General features: G+C 34.1%; 2 protein-coding genes across 2 annotated transcripts in view; one reads left to right on the top strand and one right to left on the bottom strand.

Moving 5' to 3' along the window:
• Positions 1-3,189: 3,189 nt before the first annotated feature.
• LOC126970020 (nuclear transcription factor Y subunit gamma-like) lies at positions 3,190-14,717 on the bottom strand. Its single transcript, XM_050815701.1, has 8 exons — positions 14,499-14,717; positions 14,188-14,317; positions 13,688-13,873; positions 12,808-12,933; positions 11,467-11,550; positions 8,761-8,856; positions 6,739-6,861; positions 3,190-5,168 (listed from the first exon to the last, which is right to left on the bottom strand). The coding sequence occupies exons 1-8, from the start codon at positions 14,522-14,524 to the stop codon at positions 5,097-5,099; spliced, it is 843 nt and encodes a 280-aa protein (XP_050671658.1). The 5' UTR covers positions 14,525-14,717; the 3' UTR covers positions 3,190-5,096.
• Positions 14,718-19,548: 4,831 nt separating this feature from the next.
• Positions 19,549-20,788, top strand: part of LOC126969997 (zinc finger protein ubi-d4 A) — a 42,806-nt gene continuing 41,566 nt past the window's right edge. The window contains exons 1-2 of the mRNA XM_050815670.1: positions 19,549-19,655; positions 19,807-19,916. Coding sequence (XP_050671627.1) covers positions 19,600-19,655; positions 19,807-19,916 — 166 coding nt within the window. The 5' untranslated portion in view covers positions 19,549-19,599. The remainder of the gene's footprint in view (positions 19,656-19,806; positions 19,917-20,788) is intronic.

Genomic DNA, 20,788 nt, shown 5'->3' with positions numbered 1-20,788 from the left:
CCTCTACAGTGCGGTTTTCAAGAATCTTTCTGCCACGTACAACCAAGCTGTAGAATGAGGTTCTTTGTGCAGGGTTTCCAGGACGATACAACATGGGTACCTTAAAAAAAGCGCGTACACTTTTCTAGAGGGCCGGCAACGCTTTTGTAATTCATCTGGTGTTGCATGAGAATGTGGGGACCGGTGATTACTTAACATCAGGTCACCCATACGCTTGTTTGTCCTCACACGAGAACGACGTTGCTACAGCTTGTAAGAGAAGTGGTATTGGGCACATTCTTAGTTTTATCATTGCATAAGACTAAGTAATAAAATTACTGATGAGCCTAAAAAGGCATTTTATTTCTCAAAATTGATTCCTTTAGAATTCTTTTTGATGTCATTTCTAATATACTAGATACTACTATCGCTTCGGAAACAAATGCCGCTCTGAGAGAGAAGATGGGGCGCAAGAAACTCTCCCAGCATTATTTTTTTTGCGCTCTGTTTAATAAAAATATACAATAGGTATTGTACTGTCATTGCTATAAAATAATCATAATCTAGTCCCAGGCGGTCACTTAGATATCTATCTATGTTCCAGGCATTTATATTAGACCATTCAAGTTTTCCTGAAGAAAAGCAAAGGTACCTAAAACAGTTTCGTAATGACATAAACCAGAGGCGAGAAGCAATCAACAGAATAGATGAAGAGGTAATGCAGTGGTTTATAAAAAGCATATTGTTTCCCGAACATAGAACATACAGATTTCAGTGGGAGGTTATAGAATAGATATACAGAAAATTTTGAATAGTTAATCGTAGCGGTCAAAACGTATCTACGTGGGCATCTACCATCTGGTGTGACAAAGTCACTTTACTTACTGATCTTAAAGCGACAAAGGTCCGAAAGTAGCATAAATCCCAGTGTGTCCCAGAAAAACAGAGTATCGATCTGGTAACTCTATTCAAGTTCAAAAATTAACATCCAAAGTGTTTGTCCTAATAATAAATTGGTAGTAGATCCTGTGGATTGAGCCTTGACTGATAAGCCAAACAAAACTACCAGGATTAATTGATTATAAATCATAATATATCCAAAAACAATTGATGAACTTTTCATAACAATAACTCTATTTCAGGAAGATCCAGGAATACTGACAGGACTATTATTCCAATGGCTTGAAGGGCTCAAGCAACCGGTGGTTAGCAGAGAAGATTTGTCAAACATAATTATTCGTTCAACTAATGTCGATTCATGCATAATGGCCTTGCATTTGGTTTGTATAATAAGATTATATTTTGTAGTAGTAGAACTAACTGTATACGCAATATTCATTCCCGGCAGCACTATCACAAAACTTATTTATAGTGTAGTAGCTTTAACCCGCGATTTCGTCCGCGTTGAATAGTTACTTTGGGCAATTTTTTATCTTTTAGGATACTTTTTAAATTATTTCTATCAAGTACCTAAAAAAAAGTTTCAAGGTTTTATTTTCGAAAATGTCGAATTTCCATACAAACTGCCATCCCCTATTTCAACCCCTCCATTTATTTTATTGCAATAATAGGTAGCCTATGTCCTTTTTCAAGCTCTCGTCTATCGCTGTACTAAATTTTTGCCGGTTATAAGGAACGCATAGACAAGCTGCAATTAACATCAGTTACTTAATAGGTACCTACGTCGCTCGATCTTCTCATATTAACGTATTTTAACGTCAGCAGGAAGTCATCATTTTGTCAACATTTAACAATTCGCAGCTAAATCAAAACTTATTCTTATGATCTGCAATCATTTACTTGAGGAAAAAACGGCGATGTCCGCAAAATGTTATTGTTCTACTGGCTAGGTGGGTACCACGGAGGCGCCTCTTTTCTGGCGTCAAGCAGTAGAGAGCGAGCACTATTCGTGTTTCGGTTTGAAGAGCGCGGTAGCTAGTGGAATAACCAGGATAATTAGACTTAACATAATATCATATCTCAAAGTTACGAGCGCAATTGAGTTGCCGTTTAGAATCTTAGATTTATCATGAACCGTATCACTTACGGCCGCTCCCAATATACTATCTACAGATAGAGATAAATTACTACCTTCTACTGTAAGTAATTAGCTGTCAATAATCTGAAGCTGTCCCAATAAATCCGATAAGTCGCCAGTTCACTGTTGCAATTTCCATGCAAACTTCTATTCCTGTTAAGCGTCGTCCCATTGTCAGACAGCGTGTAGGTACGGATGAGTCACCGTCGATAAGTTTATTGGGACAGAAAAGTCAACGATAGTAACGATTTTTTATCTCAAGTAGGCCACAACCGGAGATATACTGAATATTGGGAATGGCCGTTACAGTGGTGAGATTGCATGTCTCGTCACTTTTTCTTATAAAAGAGTGTCAAAGGTAATGTAGACTGTTTAATATATTTTTCAATAACGTTTAGTCTTTTATATGATCAGATGTACCTACTATAATATTATATTCTTCGACTTACAGGAGGTAATAATGCTTATAGAATATTTACTCCGTTTCGTTATAAGATTGCGGCCAATCACCGCCCAGAAGAAAGTCGACATTCTAAAGCGTCTCTTGGCTTCGCTAACCCATCAAAGTGCTCAAATCAATGGGGTGTATTTTCCCAACAACGCTTCAAGACTTCGTGAGGGCACCAGTAACCACATGATCAATTTCATGTTACGAATGGTTGTGGAGATACAAAAGGATGTTGTGAAACCTTGCAGAGACGACGCAGATGTTGTAGCACCTTCTAGGAAATTAAGAATTATTAAAGCATGGAAATGATTTCGTATTTTATTATGTTGACTTTGAATCGCGGAAGTCGAATTCAGAAGTCGGGTTGGAACATAATTGTTCGATTAGTTTGGTTTTATTTCTGCAACGGGGTCAGAGAAATCAAAATGTTGTTGCGATCCGATACGACTTAGGGACCTTCAAGGATAGCGCATACATAAAGGGTGGCAACGCATTTCTTGATCCCTCGTGTTGCCGTGTGCCTCTTTCCCGTTCCCCTGTTTAGTGCGAGGGGGGCTTTATAAAATAAAACTTCCTTTAAAATTTGTCACAAAATCCAGAAACAGGGCTTGCACAATCCATTCTGTTGCCTATGAATCTCTACTATCACGTGTGTCAGAATACACAACACCAGCGGGAAATATATAATAAATTACAATAAGATACATTAAAAAAAAAACAAAAGGTGTTTCGTCTCCTCTTATTTATTGTATAATATAACAAATTTTTGAACCTACTTATATGTTAATGGTTTATTTGTAAAAAATTTCATTAAATAAATATAGCCTGTAGTCACTAATCGTAACGTAACTAATATTTTTACAAACATTTTTTAAATTCACTTAATTCTAAATCACTGATAAAACCAGCTCTAGTTTCAAAATCATCGTCATGGGTTATCTCTGGATATTCTGCAGGTTCTTTATGGAAGATCATCCTCCAATCTTCTGTGTAGAATAAGGGGTTATTCTATCTTCATTTATGGGACACCAATATGTAACCTCTTTGATTCATTTTTTAAACATGATCACGCATCCAATCTAGCGTCATTTTATCATCTTTATTTTCTGTGAGACACATAAAACTATATAGGAAGGTTATACAAGTGTTATTAATGCTTATTACATACGGGACAACTATTGCCCTATATTCATACATTATACTGCTATGTACAATTACAACGCTTCAGATATTGGGGGACTTGTGCAGCAATGGGGAGTAAAATGACGGCAATACGAACAAATTAAAGATCTCACAGTGACTCACATAAATAATACTATTATAAATTAGTATTTTGTTATACAGTTTATTTAGTAAAACATATCAAAAATATGTTTCTTTTACTGATAAAAAATGCAGTGGTATCGTTCCATGTCGTGGAAGAGTTCGTCTTGTCTCATTTTTTCATACAAAAAGAGATTCCGCAGTTTAATTTTATCATATTACTTACGCGTAGTTTCACGTCCGCTATTCCAATTAAATTCATTGTGAACTCTGCACTACAGGACCAATGGGGTATGGTTTTTATTGACCGAGCCCAGGTAGCATTAATTAATTTAACTCCGTATTGCACTAGTTCATCCATCTTGAGTTTGTTTTATGTATATTTAGCACAAAATTCCTTGTTTGTACTAAATATACATATTATCCACAAATTGTATATTTTAGTTGATCATTTTGTATTTTTATCCAGCCTTTGTTTTGGATATTTTTACTGTGAGATCTGCTTGTAGCTCTCTATTTTAGCGTTTAGTATATAGGTCATCAAACAGCATCGGGTCATCTGCAAATCTGTGGTTTAATATCTAGCACCCATTTACGTATCTTCCTCGACCTCATTCAAGAAGAACTTAGGTGTCAGAGAAGCTCCTTGGTTGACTCTTTTTTTAGTTTTAAAAATCCCTTGCAGTTGTAGTATATTTTTAGATTATAGGTTTCTTTCCATTTGTGTTTTGGCGGAGTATTTAAATCCTTCTCAATTTCTAGATAAATGAAGGATTTATATAATATGTAGCTGAGAGATAGGGAATCAAATGCCTTATTAAAAACCAAACAGCATCCAGCATGACTTCGAAATTTTTAGTCAGACTATATATGAATTAACCCAAAGTTACTCCTTACAATTACAATTCGGATATCAATCGGGTCACACAGCGATAGACATAAAATCTTTTCTGTTGCTGCATCAAACTGCAACAACAGTGATCAAGCAACCAATCAGGGAGCCGCCCGTGAATGATAAGAGTGCCACTTGTCGTCGATAGAATACGATGGAACTTAGCCGTATCGAGTAAGCCCGCGGCCTTCGGAACCAGTAAAGTAACCCCCAGCAGAGCCATATGCCCTCCAGATGACATAACAGTTCCCAGCATCACCATTTCGATTTGTATTTTGGTATATATCCCATGTAAAAGATTTCATTTAGCAAAACGGTATTATTTAATATTACAGTTAACACTTCAATATTATTCACACGTACACAGATATAGGTACTAAAACATCCGGAAACGGACTACACACACTTTTAGGTGTTTTGTGAATATAGTTTGAACTTCACACATAAATATGTTACTTTTCACTGCACGCCGGATTCTATGTCTCGTCTTGTGATGGGACTTGTGCTATGTATATCTGTTGTTGATGGTGGGGCGCTTGAGACGATACCTGTAAATCAGAGGAACCGTATATTATGAAGTTATACTTCTAATAGACCTACAGGCTATGTTGGAGGAGCTGTATTCAGCATCTCTTAACGTTGGTCTTAAAATGAACAGCCTAAAAACAAAAATTATGTGCTGCAATGCCGAGGCCGAATATGTGAACATGCACGGTCAACGGATCGACAGTGTTACCGAATACGTCTATTTAGGTCAAGCTATAAGTTTCGAGAGGAGCGGGCAGGAACGTGAGATAAAGCGACGTATTCAGTTGGGATGGAGGTCTTTCGGCAAACTTTCCGACGTGTTCAGAGACAAACGAGTACCTTTAAACCACAAACCCCGCACATTCGAACAGTGCCTCCTACCCGTAATGGTTTATGGAGCCGAGACTTGGACGCTGACTAGGCAGCTGGTCCACTGACTACAAGTCTCCCAAACGGCTATGCACAGGTTATGTTGGGGATTTCTCTAAGCGATCACGTTCGGAACACCAAAATCCGCAAGAGAACGGGACTGAAGAGCCGAAGAAGAAAACTGACATAGCAAAAACCATAGCCTCTAGGAAGTGGAAGTGGGCGGGCCATATTTGTCGTAGGTCCAACGGAAGATGGGGTAAAAAGTTGTTGGAGTGGAGACCACGAAAGGGGTTCAGGATGGGAGACAGCCAGCAAGATGGACGGACGATTTGATGCGAGATTCTGGGAAGGACTGGATGCGGAAATCTCAAGACCGCACAAAATGGAAGAGACCTTTACTCAGCATTGGGTAGATGATGGTTGAAGAAGGAGACTTCTAATATATCTCATATAGCCTCTTGCACATGACATTGCTTCTGTTCTTTTCTTCATTTACCTTAAGCCAGGGGTTCATCTATATGTGCTAATTGGGCCTCATCCCAGGAAGACGTTACCTTCTAACTTTTTTTTATATATGGAAATAAGGGACGAGACGAGCCGGACGTTCAGCTGATGTAAATTGATACGAACTGCCCATTATAATGCAGTACCGCTCAGGATTCTTGAAAAACCCAAAAATTCTGAGCGGTACTACAACTGCGCTCGTCACCTTGAGACATAAGATGTTAAGCCTCATTTGCCCAGTAATTTCACTAGCTACGGCGCCCTTCAGACCGAAACACAATAATGCTTACATATTACTGCTTCACGGCAGAAATAAGCGCTGTTGTGGTGCCCATAATCTAGCCGGCATCCGATGCAAAGGAGCCTCCCATATAACTAAACAGTAATTTTAAAATTTTCTTTTACAAAATTGCAAAATTCAAGTATTCGTCGTCCGTTGTTCGTGACGTCACACTATATAAAACATCCGTTGTTCATATTTTCTGAGTTAGTACTTTAAAGAACAATATTTTGATGTTTGTTATAGTGTGACGTCATCAATGTCACGTGACACTTTTTGAAAACAGTCAAGCAGCTAATTACTGTATAACGAGCATTGCTGTAATACCAGTTGGGTTAGAGCGCCAGAGGCGTAAACTCTGCAGCACAGGTTTGTATCCCACGCCGTCCATAAATTATGGTTAAAAATTAATTATTAGTAGAATTATTAATTACCTGTATAATCTGGGGTCCCTGTGAGTTCTGGTTCTGTGGGCTCGCCTGTATGATGATTGGCGTGTTGGGATTGTTTTGTACTTGCAACCTTATCATGTTCAGCTGAGCCTGGGTCAACATTATCTGTCAAAAAAAAAAAAAAAAATTATAAACTTAATCTGTCTGTGGAGCTTTGTAAAATCCAATAAAACGGTTAGAGACAGATACGATAACTACAGTACAATGCGTGTCTTTAAAAAGCTACCTATAGAAATACAAACTTATCTGTGAAGTGGCAACAATAGGAACTACGGTCGCCATGTTGAAATGTCATTCGACTGTCAGTATTCCGACTACTACTTTCGAGTGTTCCGTGTGTTTTATTTTATATTATTATTATTTGAATAAAAATGTGTCGACTTTCCTGACTTTTGTGCACATTGGAGTTATTTAGCAACACTGAAACGACGATGGCGACACCCATCAGTTCACAGATAAGTTGGTGACACTGTATATCCTAATCTGAATAATACAAATGTATTTTTTTTTCAAATAGCGCACTTTTGGGTTAATGTTTTCCTTCGAGATCTCGCGTCATATTGATGACACCATGTTGCTTAATGAGCTTAACCTCAGTTAGGTTATAAATTGATTATTACCATAATATTATATTGTTAGATACAGTGACGAGACGTCATCATGGGTTGGGATGACAGGAGGTGTCATCGTGGAAGCGATGACAAGCAGTAGTGGTTGCATGCGTTCATCTGGCTAAGCTGCATATAAGAGACAGCTCTCTTTGTGAGTGTGGACTTGATGAAAGATCTCCCAACCTTCCCCTTCCCACATCTTTTTTTCTTGCCCTCGACTGTCTTCTTCTCTCTATGATCTCCTTCCTCCCGATATCCCTCCCACTGATTTCAAATCCTTATTTTCCATTGTTAATTCCCCTTTTGTTTATATTTTATGTTCATTAATTAACCAAAATAATATAAAACTTTAGTTTGTTTGTCTTTTAACCAACTAACTCTTTGTATATTGTCAACATATTTGTGCTGCAGAAAAGAGCGATTCGAGCTGTCTATAAAATGCGTTCAAGGGATTCATTGATAGAAAAGTTTAGTGAAGTATGACAGTACACTGCCAGTACATATACGAGAACCTCCTATACGCTCATAAACATATAAGCCAAAGAATAGTGATGTACATAGTGTCAATACTCGAAACAAACATAAACTCGCAATTCCATCTACTACACTCCGTAAAATTGCTAAATCTTTTAAAGTTGATTGTGTTATATTTTATAATAAACTCCCAAATGATATTAAAATATTACCTATTAAAAAAAATTAATGTATCGTAAAAAATAATTTAACATCTATTATAATGTGAAAGATTATTTGAATGATAAAGATAGTTGGAATTAATGTTCTAAATTTTGTTAATGAATATTGTTATACTCATTTGAATGCTATTGTAACTTTTGTACTTCATCCTGACTTGCACTAAATAACCTATAAAGTTTTACAGTGAATAAAGTTGTCTTTTACTTTGACTTATATATTCTGTGTGTCTTTTTTGTTTTAGATACAACAACAGTCTTTTTTGCGGTAAATGATCTCAGCAGTTAAAAATTGCATAGTTTCTGTCCAAGACCTTGTTCATCCACGAAACCCGCTTCATAGGAAAGAGTTGATTAATATACACTTGTCATTGTTGAAATCTAAAAATGATGCGCCAAACAATAATATTAATAATAAGCAGTGGTGGTGACTAGTCTATTCCCCAGGCCCTTATCTCACTTACGGAGTTTGTAACCAATGGGCCATGCGGTTGTTTAAAGAAAACATTCTAAGCAAAATTACTATACCTTCCTTTATATGCGTACACCTTCCTTAAAGGCCGGCAACGCTCCTGTGATTCCTCTGGTGTTGCAAGAGAGTGTGGGCGGCGTTGATCACTTAACACCAGGTGACCCGTACGCTCGTTTGTCCTGCTATTCCATAAACAAAAAAAAATAAAAAAAAAATGACACATTCGTACCGGCATGTTCTGCACCTCGCCAGATGAAGTGACCACTTGATGCAGCAAGGTGACCGGGCTCTGGCTCGCAGTCGACGATGCACTGGTCTGTGCTGGCTGATCGGAAACAATACAGTAAATTAAAAATACATCTTCTAATAAAGTATAGGCTATTGTTTTGAATGACGGTTCAACAATACACTAGGCTTGTGCAGTTTGCGAACGAACTACGCGAACTAGTTCCCAGATCCCTCGTTCCTTAGTTCTTTAGTTCATTCTCAATCCTATGGATGCTACATACTAATAGTCTGTAGAACCTTTTTCAAATTTGAATACTGTAAACCTATCATGTACTTTTTTAACTACGTTCGGCACAAATTTTTTTATTATTATCTCGCGCAGTCTCCATAAATAAAAATATTCTGCGCATAGTTGTCAGTATCTGATTATGTTCGCGAACTATACTAATTCACATCTAGGGATATCCAGTATAGTTCGCAGTTCAGTAAAGCCGGATCTTGGATTCAAAAAAGGAACTAACGAACTAAAAGACCGACCAAGTTCGCTAAAGAGCTGTGAACTAAATTAACCACTCCCAGTTGCGTACTATTATGAGCAATCCCCTAGTGTCCCTCCGCGCTTTAGATACGAAAACATATCAAGTTCAAATATTTTTATTCAAAACTAGCTGACCCGACAGACGTTGTTCTGTATATAATAAATAAAATAATGTTTTATATGAATTTGTCAATAATAATAACATCAAAAATTACTTCGGAAAATATGCACCCTACTGTCGTAATAAAATTGTTTCACAGAACTGTCAAACCGTGCGTCAATAAATTCTCTCATAGAAATTATGTATGGACACATCAAAGGAAAAACAAATTTGTTGTTTTTATTTAATTTAGCAGCATTTTCCTATTTATTCACCACAAATAATTCAAGACCAAAATTAGCCAAATCGGTCCAGCCGTTCTCGAGTTTTAGCGAGACTAACGAACAGCAATTCATTTTTATATATATAGATAGGATTTAAAATCACTTATTGAACGTCAAAAACTACCACCCATTCAAAAGAGACTGCCTCAGACCTGAGAAGAATGATATAGAAGCGTAAAATATTTGATAAATTATATGATTTAAAACAAAGTTTTGTATCTAATACTTGTGTTTGATTTTTCTAATAAGTTAATATCATATATCTACGGGCGCGGGCTACCTAGAAGTAACGATTGATCTCCAATCTCACAAAATAATGTGCACAATTCGTACCATTTCAGATTGCCCAAAACACTTTCTATAAATGCCACATAAAACGCATGGAAAAAATTCAAAAATCATTTACAAAATTCATGTCATTCAAAGACTGTCAAATCGATCACGTTACTGTGACAGATTAAATCATTTTATGATTGTTTCTCTGTCCAACAGACGAAAGTTTCCGGAACTTTGCGGCCTTTTTAGAATTATACACGGATCCTTAGAACCTAACATAATATCTAGCTTAAATTTCTCCATTCCAAGATGTTTACCAAGACAACCGATTAATAAAATATTTTCAAATAATTACTCTAGAACGAATGTCAAACAATACGGTCCTTATAATAGAATATCTACAACATTCAATGATATCAACGATAATGACGTTGACATTTTTCACGACACGTTTAAGTCATTTAGAAATAAAGTTTTAGAAAAAATAACGACCACGGTAGATAATAGTTTGTATTAGATTGTTAATAACTTATTAATTCTTTATTTTTATTTTTTGTAATTTCACACTTACCACTTTATAATTATTTACATTGTATAGTTTCTATAATAAAGATTTATTACTAAGTTACTTAATTTTTTCATAATTAAAATGTTGAATGTACCTAATTAGAATAACCAACCTAGAATTAGTATGTAAGTGCAAATCAATTGTTAATGTTAAGTTATTTTTGGTACATCTTAAATAAATAAATAAAACACAGGAAGACGTACGGGCGTTTTAGCTTTTTATTAAGAGGGACGAAAAGTCAGCTCAGTATGCTTGCAATACTTCAGAGATTGAGGGACTTGTGCAGCAATGCAAATACATGCATCTATATATATAAAAATGAATTGCTGTTCCTTAGTCTCGCTAAAACTCGAGAACGGCTGGACAGATTTGGCTAATTTTGGTCTTGAATTATTTGTGGAAGTCCAGAGAAGGTTCAAAAGGTGAATAAATATGAAAATGTTCGGAATTTAAAAAAAAAAACAACAATTTTGTTTTTCCTTTGATGTGTCCCGATCAGAAATCAAATTGAAAGAATAGTTTAAAATGAATAATTATTAATTAGAATCTTTGTATCTGTCTAACTTTCTCAGGAGTTAAAAACTTAATTTAAGCTACCTATGTTTGATAGATTAACTACAGTTGATGATGATACTATCATGGCAATACAACGTTTGCTAGTAGATTATAAATCACACAAAAAAAAATTATCACCATATAAAATATTAAAAAAAAAAACAGCAGATTTGTTATATTTTGATTTATACAGTTCCCGGGTGTCGAAGAGTTTGTATTTTTAGATATACTAAAAACATAATATTTAGGTGTACTTTCAAAATCGCCGTTACATCTAATACTAAACCAGTACTTATTTGATATGTCGCCTATGAGACTACATAATATTCAAATGGCTATGTATCTTCTATTATATAGGTAAATATAGGTGGGTATGTATTTAGTACCTGCTGAATGACTTGAGCGCACTGTGCGGGTTGTGTCACCAACTGACTGCTGTTTTGCACCACTGTCTGCTGTTGTTGGATACACTGGAAATAATTAAATACATTTACTATACTTATTAACACAGGAAATCGTCAGTTAATTAATAAAATGGGTAATAGTATGACAATTAATGTAAAATACTCAAATTGTAGCGATATCTCTATGCAGCACCAAGCAATATTTATGGGAATTTGAATTGTCATATGGTGACATTTGCAAAACTCCCCAAAAGCATCTAGGAATATGTTAATATACAAAGATAATTGTTATTATCAGCATATCAATATAAACACCTCTCTGGGAGAAGAACCATTTTGTTTTTTTTTTTTTCACAAGAGCGTTGCCGGCCTTTAAGGAAGGTGTACGCGCTTTTTTTGAAGGTACACATGTTGTATTGTTCCGGAAACACCGCACAAGGAAGCTCATTCCACAGCTTTGTAGTACGTGGAAGAAAGCTCCTTGAAAACCGCACTGTGGAGGACCGCCACACATCCAGATGGTGGGGATGATATCCTAACTTGTAGCGTGTTGTGTGAAGGTGGAATTATATTTTTTTGTTTTCTCATAAAATCAACAGAACTTAACCTCGTAAGACTGCAGGTAATTCGGGAGCAGGCATGCAGCATGTAATAATGACCCAAGCTACTTAGAAATATTCCAAATTTTTAAAGTCACAAAGGCCGAGCACTTTAAATGTACTGTTGGTGTTAAATGCAACTTGCAATTTCAAATCTACAAAATTACACAAAGAAAGAAAATAAGCCCTGTAGATTATCCGAAAGATATATAAATAAATTAAGCCTCCCACAATCAAATTTAGTACTAAATACATCGAGTCCTTATGTAATGTCTATAAAAATATATAATAATCTGCCAAACAAAATTCGAAGCATAAATAATGAAAATGTATTTATTAAAATACTGAAAAACTTTTTATTAGAAAATTGCTACTATTCCGTAAATGATTTTCTAAACGAGCCAAACAAAAATAAATAAAAAATGGCTCTCACTACTACGGTCTGCTGTCAGACCAAATTGCGACACCCAAACTGGGTATCCATAATACTGCCTTGTATAATAATTATAGTATTAACTCCAAAATTTAAGGACTGTATTTATGCAATTGCAATAAATTGAAATTGAAATGTCTCAGCCTTAATGACAACGATTATTTGGTACTTTTAAACATACCACAGGGATTATCTATGCTTATTAAGTTGTAAGTATAACATTGTAGAACTTACTTCTTATAACAGATTTACAATATGTGGTTGTGTGTGTCGCTGTGTAAATGTGTTTACCTGTGGATCAACTGCTTTGGGTGTTTCCTCTCTTGGTTTGTTAAACTTCACCTCTTGTCTTGGTACTATGTCAATCAAGAAGTCAAACTGATCTGACCTAGATATTGCCATAGCTATGTCATTGCGCTGTAAGCAAAAGTATCCTGTTATGTACTTAATATGTGATACAAGTGAAACACGCAACAGCTATGGATGTACTACTTTATGGTCCGGTTTACCTCATGGTTTGCAAACATACACATAGAAGGTACAACACACACATATGTAACACAACTAAAGGATGTATTTATATATTTTTTTTTTAAAAGAAGAGGACAACCAAGCATATCTCCAAAGGTATACCTTTTTTTTATGAAAATAAGGGACACCATGAGTGGGACATTCAGCTGCTGGTAATTGATACACCCTGCCCATTACAATTCAGTGCCGCTCAGGAGTCTTGAAAATACCAAAAATTCTGAGTGGCACTACAACTGCGCTTGTCACCTTGAGACATAAGATGTTAACTCTCATTTGCCCAGTAATTTCACTAGCTATGGCGCCCTTCAGACCGAAACACAGTTATGCTAACACATTACTGCTTCAGGGCAGAAATAGGCACCATTGTGTTACCCACACACTAGCAAAGCCGGCATCCTGTGCAAAGGAGCCTCCCACTGATACCATACCATCAGGTACACCTGATGGTATGTCATCACTATGTATGTTGGTTGTCCTACCATACTTGTATTGTATACCCATACTTAAAACACAAAGTGTTACTGGCCAACGCCATATGTAAAATATTACAATTTCAGCAAAGACTTTTCATTTAATTAGTAATATGTAATAAGCATATGATATTATTATAATAAAAAAATTGTAACAACTTCATTAATACCTGCAATGTCCTCCTTTTATTATCTTCAGTGTGTGACCAAGCCCGTAGAGTCAACTCATGTATAAATATCTCAGCAGCTTTCGCAAATAGTACCGGGGCTTCCGCTGATATCATCTTTACTTCTTCATCAAGCTTCATTATTTTCTTTATCCGAGCCAATGGTAGAACTTGAGTTTTGAAGTCCTCCTAAAGTCATAAAATTTTTAGATAACAGAAATTGGACTTTATCCGTATTGTTTATCCAAGCTAATAGCAGATCCTGGGATTAGTCCCAATCTGCGGACTGTGAATTTTTGATTGATCATTTTCATGACAATGTTAATGTTACAATGTCACTGCAATAATACTTGTCATTACAACTAATAAGACTGATGCATTAAAATCACAAAGTCATGCACAATATTTTGCATATAATAAACATCTGTTATTTTATATTTATTTTAAAATGACTCTACTTACATATGCAATGAATTCTTTTTGAAAAAAAAAAAACAACTCACAGCTGAAACCCTCTTGACATCATCATTGACCTTAGCCCAAAAGTTTTGAAGAGTGGTTTGTATGTTCTCCGAAGAAGAGGTGTCTTCGGATATACACTCTGTCTCTTGGTCTTCAGAGCCAGTATGATCTCTGAAAGAGCACAACATTAAAATATTATTCCATGTTACAAATAGGGATAAGGTTAAGATAAACCAAAGTTAGTTAAGTTACAAAATATATTATGATATTATGTTGGCTCAAATTGAAAAAGTATTTATTTTTTAAGACTAGTAAGAGTTGTAGTAGTTTAATGTTCATTAAATTCACTTACGCTGGAACGAAGAAGCAAACCGACATTTTGTATAATCACAATTCTCAAGTACGGACGTCGTAATATAGAAAAAAAATTGTATGCCTTGTTTGAAAAAAATAATTAATTTAAAATTTAACTTCATAAACAGATTAGCCGCGACAAAGTTATTTAAAACACGGGAACCAATAATCAGTGTAATATTCGGAGACCTCCAATCACCTATTACTGAAAATGCGCCACTTACACGATTCGTCCATTGATGACCAGTCACAAGCCTGACGTAATTTTTTGTTGCCAAATTGCCAGTTGCATATTTTAGCTCTTATTTAGGGTGTAGTTATTTAAAGGGTACTAAAACTAATAGATGAATAGTATACTAGTTTTTACATATGTAATTTCTGCTTATTCTTAAATAAAATATATTATTGAGGTAGTGAGGTATTTTTTATAAATCTTTGAAACGAAATACACTGCTCTCACGTTAGTCGCTATTTTTTAAGTACAAAACATGAACTGGCCAGCCGGATTTTCGTGGTTGGCAAAGACATTCAGTTGGTAACGGGTTATACGGTTTTGTTCCAGTCATAGGTATACTTATTATATTTCTTATATTTGTTTATTTATTCGAAGTTAAAGTCGTCAAAAATAGAGAAGCATGACATAAGTAGCTTTGGATAAACTACAAACGTAAATACATTAAACCTATGTCATCGTGCGGATTGTAAGGTAGCAGGTTTTGTAAGATTGTTCCTAATCCAAGATCTGGCAGAAACAAGTTAAAATAGCTAAGTAGGCTGAAAATGTTAATGCGGTGTGTGGCAGATTATTATTATTTTATTGAATGAAAGAATCTGGGTTAGGTAAACAAAGATTTTATTTTTCTGGTTGAACTGTTAGAGTGACACAGAACACCAGGAACTAACAACAAAAGTCAAAACGTAACAATGAAATCTTCAAAAGCAACACAGTGATAGCACGAAAATATCACGACATGTTGGTACCTAACGGTAATAAAACTGCAGTTGCCGTTAGGGCTTCACGTTCCAGCGAGGTCCAGAGATAATGTGGCCGTGTAGTAAATACTAAAATTCTGGCAACACTATCTGGTTTCTCTGCAGGAGAATGAGGGTGGCTTTGATCACTGTGTATTAGATGACCCTTACGCTCCATAAAAAATGCAGTATTAGTGCTTACTATGAAGCATGGATGCGTAAAATTCCTATTAATCCTTAGAATATTGAATATTCTAAGTATTATTCACTAATCTCATAATATGCTATTATCAATGATATTTAAAAGTATAGATAGGTTACCTAGACAACATTCGGTGTTTGTAAATGATATACAAACGCACACATTAATAATTTAACATTGCAATAGCACACTACATTACGATTACACGTCAAAAAAGGATAGTAAATGCAATTATGGCAAGCGAAAAAGAGATAAGTCTATTTTGCTAATTGCTTCGTATTTGAGTAACAAAAACATAGAATAAAGCAATAGATATCATTTTTACCGTACACCGTGATTTATGCCTAAAACACGATTCATTCATGAGTTCATGTAGGTAGTAAAAGTTATAAAGCAGTAAAACTACATTGATATTAGATACATAAAGTCTTATTAATTTTATAAAAAAAAATATTTAATATTGATTATAATATAAAGCCATATTGATGATGTAAATTATTTGTACATAAAATAATAAAAAACATACAGACATATCAAAACAAACCGAAATGTATTAACAATAAGGGCTCCATTTTTACAATTTTACTAAAGACGGCTCCAAAAAAGTTTTAAGTTTACAATTATTCTTGTTTACTATATTATTTATAAATGTCTTTTTGTTGAGGATTTATTACAATAAGATATAGAAGAAAAAGAAAATGATCCATTCATTCTTCTGCAGTTAGCAAGGGATATAGCGAAAGAGCAGTGTTACTGAAAAACCCATACGTAAGCAAATAGCACTTATTGTCTACGTCCGCTACCTACCCTAAAACTTGTTTTTGTAGTTTGATAGTTCAGCTACCTATATACGCACATGTTTATTAAAAAATATCTCGTATTACATTCACTGCACCAAGGCATTTTTTACATCATTTCCTAAATTGTCCTAAAATATACTACCTCGATCATAGTATCGTTCCGAATGTGTCGTTGTCGATTTTGCGAGTATACCTCCTGGTACGTTACATACATTCGAAGATTGATTACTAATAAAATATCAAATAGCCTGCTATTACTAATCTCATTCTTTATAACCTTTATTATAAGACTTTGAAAGCCAGAACTTATTATAATCATCGTAATATTATTTTAGAAAGACGCTCACTAACAAGAAAACTCAAGTTCCGCAATCAAGCTTTTACTAACGCTATGTATTTTGCCTACGATTTCACTTCTGGTTGATTAATCTATTGTCTGAATTTGTCTGCAACAATTTGCGCACGCTAGTGCGATATCTACCTCTTTATTGTATATAATATCATTGACTATAATACAATTTAATTCCATATTGTAATATCGTTTACATAATCTTCAATACTGTAATAAGCCTTCGACATAAGTCTGCGTTTAATAAAAGATTTAAATTTATTTATTGATAGCTAGATTTGCACCAACTTGAAAAATTCTATGTCAATCATTGTCGCTGGTCAAAAAAATGTCAAAACGACGATCGTATGCATCACACCAAGATCCTATTATGAACTTTTATTATACTATTCAATCTGCAGAAAACAGAACTTAGAACATGTTGGCTCCAATTTAGTCATGTTGGTAGGCGAACTATATCCTAAATTGAAATGACTTAGGATATGTGTAATCGCTCCGCTTCAATTCACTTGGCTAAATTTATTTTGCGTCCGTGTTCTTTTCGTGACCGACGTCTACTGAGTATATTTTAACACTCAATGTCTGGACGCGTAGAATGCAACATTGAACACCACAAATTTAGCAGAGGCGGCAGTTTCTTCTAAAAGAAAGAAGTTTTAATGCAATTGATTGAAAGCTATTTAGCATTTAGTATATAAAAAATTTGATAGAAATTATTTTCTATATCATTTAACGGTTTCGAAAAGTATTTATTATTTTATTATATAAAAGTATGTTCTTAATATTATATTATTTTAAAAATAACGTAGGTATACGAATAAGTTACCTACCAAAATATATTTTAAATACCTTATCGTTACTTCTTTAAGCGGGACTTTATTGTTTTAAAATTTGAAAAAATAATCTTACTGTAAAGTAATATATCATTAATATTATATAAATAAGAAATAACAATTCTTTTATATTACGTTCTATTAGTAACTACAATAGTAAGTTTATTAAAAAAAAAAAGTACACATGTCACAAGTGAAACCTGCATGGTGCATGAACCTCTAAACTGCATATGGATTCCTGGTATGTGTTGCTAGGATGACAAATGATTTCAACCGCTATGAAAGACATTCCTACCACTACTAATATATATAATAATATTATGTTCTCCTGGTGTCTATGTAGTAATACGTCGTGCGCTTGGAGTCAGAATATATTAAGCCTCCCGCCATACTTAAGACAATCTCTTCTCTAACTATGATCGCCTGGTACCAAAACACTGTATTATGATAACACTTCCTATTTCCCATGTTAAATATTATGAATTGATGTGACTGCTCTTTTTACTGTCGCTTTTTCGTTTCATCGACTTTCAAATCACAACGATGATAAAGAAGTTTTCACTTCAATAGTATGCATATTTCTGTCTCATTCTTTGCCGGCTTCATCCTACACATTTTTGTATTTGTGTCTATTACCCGTCGTTTTGTCCGTTGCATCCGGTTTGAAATCACAACGATTCTAAAGAATTTTCACTTCAATGATTTGGTTGCCGTCACGTGTGCCAAGTGTTATATTTTAGCATGGTGCAAAAGTCAATTCTGACCGAATTCTTAATTAAAATTCTTCCTTATACCTAACACCTACATATTATCATGAAAATATACATCATCATCATATCTAAGGAAGATCACTTAAATCAAATCAAAAATTTATTTATTTAGCATTTTAGTAAATAGTACTTAAAGGACTTCCCTTTTAAGTACCTTTCGCAGAACCTGTGTTAGGGAGGACCGCTCTTTCCAACGGATAAGAATGCTTACACATTTAACAAAAACATAAATTATACTTAAATAAACCAATCTTAGGCATAAAATAAACAAACTAAACATTGTTTCAATATTGAAGGTAGATTAATATTTGCGTGGCTCTGACTAAACTTGTAAATAATATACCTACATAAAAACACTTATCATTGTCTCAAGAATGTGCGACCACTGTAACTATGAACTAAGGTAATTTGTAGTTTTACGAATATTTATTTAATAGTAAAATGTTCAAACTGCGATATTTAGATAACAATCAAATTACAGCAAGTGCAATTTAATTATCTATTCATATAATATACTATACTATAATTACAACTAAAATATAATATAATAATTTTTTTTAGAACACAGATTTACACTATTTTACTTTTATTAATTTATCAAGTTTTCAGTTTCTAAGTAATTAATAATTTTCAGCCATTTTGTAACGCTAGTTTTACATTCCCTATATGTCTTTGTGTATATATTTAAGATTTTATTTGCGGTATTGTATAATTTAGTAGCCTGTGCATCAAACTGTTTAGACGCAAATTTAGTTTTAGTAAATTTACATTTAATTACTGTATTTTTTTACGTTTATTTAAAATCAAAGGATCTATAGAGTTTTGCTTAGCATATATTTAATTATTGTTATAAAATAATTATAATATAAAACACTTATAATAATATTATTATAATAATAATTTTGCAAGAAGCCGATGAATATTATAAGCAATTTAGGTGACTAGAAACATCTATACACTCATAGAAACGTGCGACTTATGTCCTCACTACACTACGAGTCGTCAGTCAGATTGAATCCAATTTAGTCATGTGTGATCACAAGCTTCCAACCCCGCAGTTACAATTTTCCTGCAGCAGATTTTCTGCGGATTGATGTATTATGTACTCAATGCCTACCATACCAACAACCAAATCTATTATCAAAATGAAATTATTTTAGTTGGCGTCTTAAAATGGCGGCCACGGAAGTACAAGTTGCAAATGAATCAAATATATCTAAAATAGAAAGGTTTGTGCTAAAGTTACAATATGGTTTAGGTTATAACTTAAATATAAAGCCTCACGTTAAATGCTGTATTCCATTCCAATAAGTATTTTTCTTCCATTAAATCGTCGAATTGTGGGTGTTGTTCATAAATGTTTTCATTGCATTTTTTCAGTTTTTTACATGATCCAAGCTACAAAGAAATTATTGAAAACTCTTCAACATTCAACTCGAGATTATGTGCGGAAAGGAGAATGCGTATGCCATTCATAGATACACAAACTGGTTAGTTGAAACATATTAAATCGATCGAACTTTGAGAGGCATATGAAGTCCTAATAGACCGACTGTATCGAGTAGTAATTATGGTGTAATGTCCTGTGAAACTATGTATTGTACATAATAGAAGCTTAAATCTGAATAGGAACCTAAAAGATTTTATGTATAAACTTTGACAGCATTTATTTTCTTAAGTGTTCAATATAAAGAATTAACTTCATAAGGGATTGGACTGGTTGTCAGTTACCACCGTACAGTACGTGACTAATTTATCAATACTACTTAATAATAGTTACAAGTTTTATATTAATTATCAGTGTTTAAGTTAACATATTGTGTTCACACAAAAAACTTAATAAATTGTTTGTATTACACAGGTTAAACACTAAGTTCAAACTCCCAATTTCAATTAAAACATTAATTAATAGCATCAGCAACAGTGTTCGGGAAGAGATCTAATTACAATTAGTAGTAAGTGTTTCATATAACAATTATAAATCTGAGAGGTGGCCCAACATTGGATATAAAATTTATAAAGTTATTTATGTAAACAACTGAACATTATTCATGTAAATATTCAATATGTATTTAAACTAGCTGTACCTGTAACTTTGTTCACATAAATTATTAGGGTTCATGTGTATGAATGTTTATTTATAATCTGAACAAGCAAAAACTTAACTTTTTTTGCAGTGTATCAATTTTGATTAAGTACAGTCTATATGTTGCTTCAGTCTTAGCTGATGACATTCGTGAAAGTTTCATGATGTTCCACAGTATCCAGTAATTCTGGAGATTAGTGTTTTCAAAAAAACAGACACATAAATAATATTCTTATAACTTTTATTGTTGTGTTCAGCTATACTGCCTTTATCAGC

The sequence above is a fragment of the Leptidea sinapis genome, chromosome 19 (genome assembly GCF_905404315.1).
Source record: "Leptidea sinapis chromosome 19, ilLepSina1.1, whole genome shotgun sequence".
NCBI classification, from domain to species: Eukaryota; Metazoa; Arthropoda; class Insecta; order Lepidoptera; family Pieridae; genus Leptidea; species Leptidea sinapis.
The sequence above is the reverse complement of the archived record's forward strand: the minus strand, read 5'-3'. Positions and strand labels throughout refer to the sequence as shown.

Coding starts and splice junctions, on each gene's coding strand:
- LOC126970020 (XM_050815701.1), bottom strand. CDS start 14,524: ATGTCGGTTTGCTTCTTCGTTCCAGC. Junction 14,318..14,498: donor GTTTGCTTCTTCGTTCCAGC/GTAAGTGAATTT, acceptor GTGCTCTTTCAG/AGATCATACTGGCTCTGAAG. Junction 12,934..13,687: donor ATAAAAGGAGGACATTGCAG/GTATTAATGAAG, acceptor TTTTGCTTACAG/CGCAATGACATAGCTATGGC.